Here is a 12,812-nt window from a genome sequence, read left to right on the forward strand (position 1 = left end):
CGTTTCTTCAATCTGGTTCATGACTTCCAGGAGAGGAGGCATTAATAAGTCTTTAAATGTTTTATAGAATTCTATTGGGAGTCCATCCTCTCCTGGCACTTTATTTTTTGGTAGTTTTTAAAAATATATCCTGTATTTCCTCTATTTCAGTTTGTTTTGCTCCTCTTGCAATTTCGGTAGTTCAATTTTAGCTAGAAACTCATCTATTTTGTCTTCTTTCCCTTCGTTCTTTGTTCGACATAAATGCTCGTAGAATTCTTTGAAGTTTTCATTGATATCCGTTGGGTTATATGTAATTTGTTTGTCCTTTTTCCTTGATGCCAATACCGTTCTTTTAGTTTGTTCTGTCTTAAGCTGCCAAGCTAGTATTTTGTGTGTTTTTTCTCCTAGCTCATAATACTTCTGCTTGTCTTCATTATGTTCTTCTCTATCTTGTACGTTTGTAGTGTTTCGTATTTTATCTTTCAATAAATTTGTGCTAACAGGTTTCCAAATCGAGCACCAAATTTAAGGAAATTAGAAAACTGCATTTGAACAGGAAAAGATAAGGAGCCAATTAAAATTATAAGCATCTATGTCAGAGACAAACTATCAAAATACACAACATTCTCAATGTAACCCATTCAGCTACACATATTGAAAAAGATACCCAAATTAGTTTTCTAGAAAATTACCACATAGATGCTAAAACTTGCAGTTTGAGGTTAGACACATGTTCTGTACTAATGTTTAAAGGACAACAAAAGTAGATGCATTTTATTTATTAAATATATTTTATTTTAAAATGTCACATGGGAGTTTTTAAAAAAAAAACCCTTTGACAGGAGTGAACATTTTTCTAAAATACAACACATTCCTGAATATTGTAATGTCACAAAGCCCTCAGGAGTCTGGTTTCATCAAGTCCTAATTATAAAAGTTGATAAAATTCAAGTTTCTAACCTTGAAAAATTATTGTAAGCAATAAAAATATGCATTTTTTCATTCAACTTGTATTTGCTGTGAGCTCCATATAGTTAACATCTTTCAAATCACCTGACAAATCTCAAAGTGGAATCATGAAGACCGTTTTCCCCAAAATCTTCACACACAGCCCCCAAGACAAAGAAATACAATACTGAACAGTATAATGTCAAAATTTTCATCAAAGTATTAATTAAGGCAATCAATCACATTCATTCCAAATCCAAAATATGTGCTCATTAGGCATTCAAATCATACATTAACATTTCAGTATAAATATTGACCCCCTGGTTTACAATTTTTGCATTCAGGTTTGTCTATTAGAAAACATTGCATTGCTTCAAATTATGTACAGTTAGTTACAAACTTACAACTTGTTAGCAAAAATCTTATATTATACAAGATCCACATTGCAAATCTTGAAAGTTTCAAGATCATACTGTTGAATTTTCTTTATTAAATACAATATGTTCGTTATGAAAATGAAAGAAATTTAAGCTATTAAACGCAAGGATATCATGTGCAACACACCAAAAAACTTTAAATAGCACTTTCCATGATCACAGGAAATGGTATTATCAGTTCCAACTTGTAACTATACAATTTAAATAAAATCTTCAATAAACTGAGAGTGCATTATCTTGCAGATTTTTTCAATAAAGCAAGAATTGTGAAAAAAACACCCAATTTCTATCATTCAACATCAGTAGACTGTTTGAATATCAATAAATAAGTTCTCTATTTGCATGAAACATATCGTCCAGGCTTGGGTTAATTAAATGGCAAAGATCAACCCAACTCCACTCTCTACTTTATTGCCTATCCTGGTCCACTGTTCTTCTCTGCACTTTACATTCATTCAGGTTTGGAAACATTACTGTACTAGTCTCAACAATGCCATAACTACTAAATCTGGGTTTTCTGCAGTGAGAATCTCATGTCACCCAGAATAGATTTCAGGAACAGAAGTAAACATTTAGGAATGTGACGGAACACATCATCTATCAGATGAGCTCAACCTCAAAATAAATAAAAAATTTAAACTACTCACAGCAAAAATCAGTTTCATAAGCTATTCATTCATGCTTATAGTATACCCCTCAGCTCATGGTACACAAAACACAATGTCCACAGAACATCTAAACATTCCTTTGATAACTTTAAAAACTCATTGACTTCACTGAAGAACTGCCTGGAAACCATCCCCTTTAAGAATTCTGCCAATTAAGTAGCTTGGAGATACATTTCTATTTCCTTATTGCTGGTTGAAAGTCATTGCTGATGTCATAGTGGGCTTCAGCACACAAGCCCTGCATTTCTCAAAGTTAATGGCTAGGAAATAGATCCTGCCTGAAACATATATTCCAAGAAAGATAAAGAGTGAGAGCTGATCAAGATAACAAGTATCCCGAGGTCAAGTTTAATTCCTATTTTGAATTGAAATCCTAGCACTTTTGCTCACATTGCCTGTTTTTTTCTCCCATGGACAAATGCTGAATAAAATTTAGGTGTGAAATTTTTGTTGAGTAAATTGCAAAGTACTGCAAGTACCACATTATAATATTGCAGATTGTCTTGCAAGTTGATTTTGAGGGCATAAAATTTTATTTATGGAGGGCCAATCATCGTCTATTGTTACAAGACTTACATTTCGTCGAGTGCAGTGGTTTTCAAACTGTTTTCTTTCCACTCAGATACCACCTTTGCCATAGGTGCTGTGATTAGTAAAGGATTACTTATCTGAGTGAAAAAGTTTTAATCGTATTTAATTGACTCATTATGTGCACAGTTTCATAGCTCCTAAGGAAATGGGTCAATGACAAATTTTCTTAAGCAAAATATGTTAGTAACAATTAGGTCTAGGTCAGTGATTCTCAACCTTTTTTCTACACTCACCACTTTAAGTAATCCTTTACTAATCACAGAGCACTTAAAGTAATCACTATGCCAATTGAGAGTGGAAAGAAAAAGTTTGAAACCACTGATCTAGAGGCTCACTAACAAATTTGGAAATTAAATTTCCGTACATTTTGGAAATAATAATAGCGTATCGTGACAATGTAAATTGCTATCATTTCCATTCCCCCTCCCCCTTTTTGAGAGTTACTCATGCTGGAATATAGACCTCAGTTTCTCACCATCATTCTTCATATGAAACACATTTGAGGTAGAAAGTTTCAAGAAACCGTTGAAATGCAAAGATGTCATTGCCAAACCTAATCCTGCTTTCACTTTAAAAAAAGCCATTAGCAGTAGCGAACGCAAATCATTTCACCATACTCCTTTACTCAGAAATGGCAAGATCATAACTACCAATTGGCTTGAAACTAGGTCACCCAGATTCAGACAATCTCATTACAACATCACAGCAAGTTAAATTATTGCTTCAAATAATTAGCTTTGAATTAATTATACTTATTTGTTGCTGAAGAACTGTTCACACTGGCAACACCACATAATTAATTATAGCCCCATAGATGACAGAGGCCTTTTGAAAGTTATGTAAATAAGGTCACGTCAAAGGGAAACAATAATTTTTGAAGCGGTTAATATGAAATAGGGTGACAATCAGAGGGCATCTTGTAGTCATTGACTAGATGACAATTGTTTTAATAAACTCAGTATCACTTCCACTCTCTGGAGTAGGGGGGCGTCCTTATCTGCTGTGGCCCGCAGTAACGTTGAATAAGCATGTTTGTAGTTTTCCAATGTTAAGTGATCATCAATAGGACCACTATATATATATAAAAAAAGGTAAAAATGTAATATTAAAGTATTGTAATTAAATCCCATTGAATATTTTCCCTTATTGAAGCACATTTTATCACTGATTCGAACATTAAAATAAGCACATTGGATTCAAATTAAATTTATTTTTCTAGATTTTGCATGAGATTAGATGTTTTCAGTCTGCAATAAAATGCATCTTGTCATTATGCAATTTATAGAAATTGAACAAGACTTTATTAATTTTGATCCCGCCAGAATTAACAAGTTAAAAGGATGAACATGGCCTCATCTCAAAAGAGGTATTCAGATTTCAGCACTGGCAAGAATGAAAAGTTTTGATCAATATTAAATATACTTGGAAAAATAGGTGAAGTCAAGTTATTAATGAATACAGAAACTATTTTACCTGCTTTTTCTTTTTGAGGTTAGCATTTTAATAAGTTGAAACAAAAGAAATGAGAGCCGAGTTTCAAATATGTTGACAAGTTTTAGAACCTCTTCTTCATTGAGATTGGAGGAACCATTTTCAGACACCTTTTCTTGATGTTCATCGCAAGCCCCTCTCTGGATGAATGGATACAATTAAGAATTTTTTTTTTCTAAGTACTTATGAAAAAAATTGTAGGCATATAGCAACAAAAAAGGTCTTTCAATCCATCATACTAATTTCATTTCTCAGCACATGGTCTATTACTTTTAATGTCTTGGTGATTCAAGATTACTTTTAATATTACATGAAAGTTCTGAGTGTTCCTGCCTCTTTCACCCACTGAGGCAGTGTTTTCCAGATTCTAACCACACTCTGAGTTAAAAAAATCTTTCACAGAATCCTACTAAATCTCCTGGGCTTTATCCTAAATCTATGCCCTCTAGGGTCAGATACCATTGCTACAGGAAAACATTTACTACGGAAATTGTTTTCCACTGCAATACAACTCTGATAATCCAACATCTTCAGGATTTTCATGGAAGCAGACCTCAGCTTTTCCTATTAGAACTCCAACTCAAAGGAGCACAGTGAATTAAAACAGGCGAGCCTGATAGGTTTGACTATTTTCTGAGTGGCACTGTTAGTGTAGTGGTTAGTGCAATACTGTTACTGGCATTCAAATCTGCGCTGTCTGTAAGGAGTTTGAAAGTTCTCCCCGTGTCTGCATGGGATTCCTCCAGGTGGTCTGGTTTTCTCCTACCATTCAAAAACATACCAGGGAATGCAGATTAATTGGATGTAATTAGGCAGCATGGGTTGAAAGGGCCTGTTACTGTGCTATATATCTAAATTAAATTACCAAATTTGTCTATACCCCTCAATATTTTATATCAATATCACATGTCCTCTCAGCCTCCTTCACTGTAAAGAAAGCAATCTCAAACTATTCATTCTCTCCCCAGAATTGGAATGCTCCCTCACAGGCAATGTTCTGGTGAATCTCCTCTGCACTTTCTGTCATTCCTTAGTGTCGTTCCTCTAGTAGGAGGACCCAAAATATAGAGTGCCCACCATAATATTTGGGACAAAAACATTTTTTTCCCTTTATTTTCCCCTGTGCTCCAGTTTTAAATTTGTAACCAAACAATTCATGTGATTAAAGTGCACATTCCTGATTTTCTTCAAGGGTATTTGTGTACATTTTGGTTTGACTATGTAGAAATTTGTTTTTATTACACACAAGTCCCCTGATTTTAGAGTACTATAATATTAGGGACATAGCAATGGTGGCGAGCTCTCCACTGGCCACCGAGACAGAGGTGCACCCAAGAAGAGGTACAAGGACTGCTTAAAGAAATCTCTTGGTGCCTGCCACATTGACCACCGCTAGTGGGCTGATCTCGCCTCCAACCGTGCATCTTGGCGCCTCACAGTTCGGCAGGCAGCAACCTCCTTTGAAGAAGACTGCAGAGCCCACCTCACTGACAAAAGACAAAGGAGGAAAAACCCAACACCCAACCCCAACCCACCAATTTTCCCTTGCAACCGCTGCAACCGTGCCTGCCTGTCCCGCATCGGACTTGTCAGCCACAAACGAGCCTGCAGCTGACATGGACATTACCCCTCCATAAATCTTCGTCTGCGAAGCCAAGCCAAAGAAAAGAAGAAGAGCAATGGTATGTATATTAGTCATGTTTCGCACTTGGTTGACTATCCCTTTCATGCAATGAGTGCTTGAGATTTGTGGTTCAGAAACATCACCAGGTGCCAAATGTCTTCTCTGATGATGCTCTGTCTGGCGGGGACTTGTCCCCTTATGTTTTCTCTTCCACATACGGAAGGCGTGCTCAACTGGATTTAGATCAGGTGAATGACATTACAATTCAAGAATTTTTCAGTTTTTACTCTGTTGTTGCTTTAGCAGTATGTTTGGGATTGTGGTCTTGGTGTAGGATGAAGCACTTTCCAACGAGTTTGGAGGCATTTGCTTGAACTTGGGCAGATGTTTCTATACACCTCAGAATTCATTTTGCTACTGCAGTTACATTCAATGAAGATAAATACACCAGTGCCTGTGGCAGCCATACATTGCCCAGGCCATGTTTCACAGATGAGGTGGTACGCTTTGCATCTTGGGAAGTTCCTTTATGCTGTCCCGCTTTTCTCTTGCCATTTCTCTGATACAGGTCAATATTGGTCTCATCTGTCCACAAGACCTTTTCCCAGCATTTTACAAACTCTTTTAAATACTTCTTGGCAAACTGTAATCTGGCCATTCTAGTTCTGTGTGGCTATTGGTTTTCACGTTGCAGTGTAGCCTCTGTATTTCAGTTCATGAAGTCTTCTGCAGACAGTAGTTATTGACACATACACACCGACCTCCTGAAGAGTGTTTCTGATCTGTCAGACAGGCACTTGGCAACTTTTCTTCATTACGATGAAAATTTTTCTGCATTCAGCAGTGGAGGTCTTCCTTGGCCGAACAGGCCCTTTGCAATTACTGAGCTCACCAGAATGCTCTTTCTTCTTAATGATGTTCCAAAAAGCTGACTTTGGTAATGGTTGGGCGATGTCCCTTCCTGTTTTATTCTTGTTTTTCAGCCTCATAACGGCTTCTTTGACTTTCATTGGCACAACCCCGGTCCTCATGTTGAAAAATGACAACTACAGACTCTAAAGGTGATCAAAAGCCTCGAAGCAGGCCCAGCTCTCTTATACCTGCACCAATGAAGCAATGAAACATACCTGAGTAAACACAAACACCTGTGAAGCCAAATATCTCAAATGTTACGGTGCCTGAAATGGGGGAACTATGTATAAAAAATGCTGTAATTTCAATATGGTCAAACCAAAATGCATACAAAGAACCTTTTATAAAATCTGGAATGTGCAATTTAATCACACGTGAACTGTTTGATTACAAATTTAAACTGTGGAAAACAGGGGCAAATAAAGGAAAAGTGTCTTTGTCCCAAACATTATGGAGAACACTGTAACTGGTTCTCCAGCTGTAGCTTGCAAACATTTTATAACATTACCCAGTTTTCTGCATTTGTCCCACTAAAAATTGTTCAAAATAGTTACCTGTGCTTGGACACATGAAAGTTCACTTTGGATCTGCTGAAATGGATATTCTGAATTAATAATTATATCCAATGATCCTGAAAGCGTCTTTAACTTGGATGTATTGCTATTCTGATCTGCCAATGTAGAAAAGAAAACTTCATTTTATGGCATACAGACTTTATTTCCAAAAAGGAGATAAACATGAAGGTAAATTACAAATAAATGTCTGTTTTTAATTTACAATTATATGCATAATTTTTTAAAAATTACACAAACAGCACTGTGTAACAGGCCAATTCAGCCCCGAGTCCATGCTGTCCACTTTATACCCTATTAACCTATATCCTGGAATGTTTTTGAAGGGTGGGAGGAAACTGGAGCCCTCAGAGAAAATGCATGCAGACATGGGGAGAACAATGTGGGATTAGAACCCAGGTCTGGTCCCGATCACTAGTGCTGTCAAAGCATTGCGCTAACTGCTACGTCAACCGCGTTTTATTTCTAATTATGATTGTTTAACAGGGAGTAGCTTGCATCAGAATTTTATTAATAAAAACTGCTTGTTAGTGGAAATTAATGCACAATAATAATTAGAATCTTCCAGAATAATACAAGTTATTTTTCCATCAAAAATTGATTGGGAGAATGGGGGTGAGAGATATTTCAATCCAGAAACTTTAAATAACTTTGCATCCAAACACCATCAGCAGAAAACACTAGGGTTTTTCTAGTTTTCTGGCATAATTTTCCCCCACTAGAACACACCACTTCCCAACCCCTTATAAATAAATTTATAACATTGTGCAACTAATAAAGCAAGATGCAAATCAATATTGAATGCTCAAACATGTTATAGAAATGTACACATGGTCGGATCGGAATGTGTGCGTTAATGTGGACACAGATAATACACGGAAATTTGAATTGCTAGATATGTAAAACCTGTAATTTTGTGCCTACAAAATTTTGTGAGGGGCGCCAGACAAAGTGGCCACTTTCTGTCTGCCTTACAGTAGACAAAAGTTAAAGAATTTCATGTATGTTACATGCTCAAAGTATTAGAATTAATTAGAATTAGTATTAGTATTACATGACAATAATGGAACCTTTACCTTTATGTTAGCCATCATGTCTACTAATTAAGGGACAGCTACCTTTAAAAGTATTAAAATTTAGTTATTATAGAATTTCATATTTACTTACTTGCCATCTGAAATTCTGAAAATGCTACCCGCTCTAATTGAACTCTCAGAAACTCGCATGGTGCATCTTTCAGCAATTGAAATAACTTTACAGCCTTGTGGTAATGGAGATCAGCCAAACTACGGTACTGTTTACGGAAGTGATCATCACCAACCTGCATATAGAATGATTCATGTCAGGATTTAAATTTATCAAAATAATCCAATCATTTGACCAAAGCTTGCTACTACATTTCAAATTTAGAAAATCAGATGATTTCCACAAGATGAGCCATTCAATTATAATTCAAAAAAATAACGAACACCAAAAGACATACAAATAATTGCATTTTTGCAGTTACATTAGGTCAACTGGATAATCACTGCACAAAATCATAGATGATAAACAATGACAAAACCAGGTACAGTCACAAGGATTTCAATGCAGATTAGGCTAGATTGTCAAAAAGTGTAGAAAACTGGTAGCTGGGAATAGTGAATTAACTAGTGCATTGGTCAAGCTAGGTATTTTGCTGACTTCAAGCCATCTCAGCAAACTGAAGACACACAAGATGCAAAAGATTACTTGGAAAGAACATAGGGAGGAAAATATGGGCAGTACTGGAAAAAAAGATACTTTGGCATATCAAGTCACAACATGATAGAAGAGTCCCAGTAGTGGCACAACAGGATGTGGGTTGATGAAGAGAAATATTGAAATGAGTTTTGCGTCCTCCCTGGCCACAGAAGAGATAGTAGAGAATTGGAGAATGGCAAATGTAGCTACCTTGTTTAAGAAAGGTAACAGGATCCTGGGAATTCTAGACCAGCAAGTTCGAAAACTATTGGAGAGGATTCTTAGGGACACAATTTACAAGTGTTTAGAGAAGCATAGTCTTCTCAGGTATAGTCAGCACGATCTTATGAGGGGAAGATCATGGCTCAAGTTTAATTGAGTTTTTCTCAAGAGATGACAAAATAAATTTAAGGTAGGGTGGCAGATGTGGGCATTTATACTTGCATTTGTAGGCAAGTCATGAGCCAATGAGATCATGGAATTATGGCTGTGTGGATTTGAATTGCCTGAAGAAAGCAAAGGTAATAGATAAAATGTATTCTGTCTGGAGGTTAGTGAGTAGTGGCATTCTACAGAGATTGGTTGTGAAATCTTTTATGTCACAAAAGTTTGGCATCCATCTTTGATGAACAGATGTCATCTTCCAAAAAAAAAAGTGCCGGTTTTTGGAGGTTGCCGTTTTTTGGAATCTTGGATAAAAGGTTAGGTGCCTGTATTATATTCAGTTCTGGTCACCTCATTACAGGAAAGATGTAGAAGCTTGAGAGAGTGTGCTGAGGAAATTTACCAGGATGTTGCCTGGATTGGAGAATATATCTAATGAAGTTAGGGTGACCGAGTTAGAGCTTTTTTCTTTGGAGTGATGGAAGATGAGACGTAACTAAGAGGTATACAAGATTAAGAGATACAGATAGTTTGGACAGTGGCAACAATGGCGAACACAAGAGGACATCTGTTTAAGGTGAATGGGGGAAAGTTTAGGGGAGATGTCAGAATTTAAAAAAAATATACAGAGAGCAGTGGGTGCCAGGAGTGGGCTGCCGGGGTGGGGGATGATGATGGGGGCTGGAACAATAGGAACATTTAAAAGAGTCTTAGATAGGCATATAGATGCAAGAAAAATAGGGGATTGTGGATGTGAGGTAGAGAAGCATTAGATTATTGTGGATTGTGACCCAAAAGGCCTGTACTGCAGTCTAATGTTCTATGATTTTACGGTGCCACTCATGTTCTAGTTCATTAGTGACCAACTGATCATTTGCCTCCCACCTGAGAAGGCAGATGGTATAATAAAGTGCTGTATCAAATCACTAAAGGGTGGCCAATAAATTACAAGAATTCTCAGGTGAAAATGATGGAAATCAATCAAGAAGCAAATATTTGTTTCACAATGTCAGCTTACAGTTTTGTCTCAGTGAATAAAAAAGATGGAAAGGGCTTTCTTATTCATGGTCATTTTGCAAACTGCAATGCCAACAAAAAGATTGTAGAATTATAACATCAGTTACAAACTTGAGAAACTGACAAGTTCCCAATTGCTATTTTCTTGACAGAAATGCACAAAAAGAAAACTATTTTATTACTTCGAGATGATGCCATGTTAGGAAATCCTCCAGTTATTAGAAGCCAAAAGAAAGATCATTGCAGTGGTGTTACTGGAGGCCACATGGCAAACTTAAAATTTTAAAGTGGAAAAAATAATGTCCATTCAGGCGTCCTTTTGGTGATACTCTGTCATACCTACTTGCTAAAACCTTTGTTTTCAAGGTAACGTAAATATAACTACACAAACAAAATATATGAATTCTAAAAAGAATGCTATTTATTTTCCATGTATGTAATGATAATAAACAGACCTATACCTTACATTAAAATTATCATAATGCCCATGTATGTTAGCTGCAGGATATACCACCTACTGTTAGTGACTTGAAAAGAATGCCAATCTGAATTCGAGTCAGAGTCAGGAAGTTGTACAGCAGAGAAACAGACCCTTCATCTCACCAGGTCCATGCAGATCTTATCCCCTCTACATTAACAACATTTGCTCACATTAGGATTGAAAGCAACTATCCAATTAATTTAATTTTTCACTCTTTGTCCTTAATTGTATTTTATATATATTACAGAAAAAAAAGTTACACACTTGGCAGTCAATGCAATATCCTGTATACTGAAAACAGAACATGAAGGTAACATCCAGTCAATATTGGTCAAGCAATATCACAGTCAAAATCAAAGCACAGAAACAGGCCCTGCACAAAAAAACCCCTCCAAATGCAGCCTAACCAGTGTTTTTTAAAGTTGCAACAGAAAGTCCCAACCTTTATATTGTAAGCTACAACTAATGGGCTTGAACCCCTGGCATTCTCTGTTCATTAATATTTCGGTGCCCTATCATTTACTGTATAAACTGACCTGTATTTGACTTCCTAAAACGCAACACCGCTCACTTATCTGGATTTAATTTTATCTGCTAACACTCTATCCAATTTTTAATCTGATCAATACCTTGCTGTAGCCTGATTCATATCCAAATTATTTACATACATCACAAAAAGCAAAGGTCCCAGCATTGATCTTCCAATCAGAAAAACACCACTGCCCTCATCCTACTTATCATCAAATCAATGTTGGATCCAATCAGCCAGCTTGCCTTGGATCCCATGTGCCTTAAACCTTCTGGACCAGCCTGCCATGTGTGACATTATCAAACATACAAGGTTCATACAGGCAACAACCACTGTCATGCCTTCATCAATCTTCTTTAAAAAAGATCAATCAAATTCGTGAGACAGGTATTCCATGTTAAAGTCATGCTGCCAATCTCACGTCAGCCTCTGCAAGTTAACACAAATCATATCCCTTGAAATTTTCTGCAGTAATTTCCCTTCCACCGATGCAACACCTGTTGGCCTCCACTTACCTAGTGTCTCTGTTGCACTTCCTTTTAAAAAAAGTGATCCTAATCTTGTATCTCACCTACAACTAATGAAGATGCAAAACTTCTGTCAAGGTCCCAGCAATCTCTTGCTTTGTTTCCCACAGCATTCTGCAATAGATGTCACCTGACCCTTTGTCAAGCTTAGATTATATGTATAAAATATGTCTGAAGATATTAAAGAAATAAGTATTTAATTGAGTTGCAAGCCAAATCTTATGACGTCAGGTGTGCACTTTAAACAATATAAACAAACTTTAATTAAAATTACCTGGTTTCTGAGGGAATTATGATACATGGAAGCAAGTCTATGATGAATAGTTGCAGCCCGATATTGACATAAAGGTTGCCTTGCGGATTCTGTATGAATATCACAGTACTTAAGAGATTTCATCATGAAATCAGCTACTTCCCTCTCAATCTAAAAAAAAACAGCAAGAAATCTTTATTAGATTAGCAAGAAGGTTGTGGCTGTAATATAGTCAGAATTTGCTTCCTTGTTCTAAATTGCCACGACTGAAGGTTCCCCCAGAATTTGGTAGAGCACAATATCTTAAATAATACTCCACTCATTTCATCCTTCTCATTTAAGTCAACAGCTGCACAAGAAATTATGAAAACCACAACTAATGAAAAGGTCCAGTGAGGTGTGCGAGGGACTTTGGTGAATGGGGGTGCAAGGTGGATGCTATTCTGATAATATTCAGTGAGGTCTCAGCAAGTCCACAGCCCTGAAGCTCATCCCAGAATGCTGCTGACATGCTTTATGAGAACCCAGAGCTGGCAGTTCCTTGCCTTCTGTTAAATTTGTTTAGAATTTGACAAGTTTTTAATGTGAGATGCTGAGAAAATTGAAACCGAAGCAAAAATGAGACTATTAAAGAAAAAATTAAGCATTTGTCTCAAAATCCTCGGCTTACAATG

General features: G+C 36.6%; 2 protein-coding genes across 5 annotated transcripts in view; one reads left to right on the plus strand and one right to left on the minus strand.

The window, feature by feature from the left end:
• The window catches only part of edrf1 (erythroid differentiation regulatory factor 1), a 99,149-nt gene that overhangs the window by 35,809 nt on the left and 50,528 nt on the right, over positions 1–12,812 (minus strand). For 3 of the 4 annotated variants that reach the window (XM_069899698.1, XM_069899696.1, XM_069899699.1), the window contains 4 exons: positions 12,160–12,309; positions 8,393–8,546; positions 7,208–7,323; positions 4,100–4,257 (listed from right to left, as the gene is read on the minus strand). In XM_069899698.1, the coding sequence (XP_069755799.1) occupies positions 4,100–4,257; positions 7,208–7,323; positions 8,393–8,546; positions 12,160–12,309 (578 nt within the window). Of the gene's footprint in view, positions 1–754; positions 3,698–4,099; positions 4,258–7,207; positions 7,324–8,392; positions 8,547–12,159; positions 12,310–12,812 lie in introns of those variants that run through there. The other variant, XM_069899697.1, reaches the window with a different exon arrangement.
• mmp21 (matrix metallopeptidase 21) overlaps positions 1–12,812 on the plus strand; it is a 38,627-nt gene that overhangs the window by 19,454 nt on the left and 6,361 nt on the right. The gene's annotated exons all lie outside the window — the stretch shown is intronic.

This window comes from Narcine bancroftii, chromosome 10, assembly GCF_036971445.1.
Source record: "Narcine bancroftii isolate sNarBan1 chromosome 10, sNarBan1.hap1, whole genome shotgun sequence".
NCBI classification, from domain to species: Eukaryota; Metazoa; Chordata; class Chondrichthyes; order Torpediniformes; family Narcinidae; genus Narcine; species Narcine bancroftii.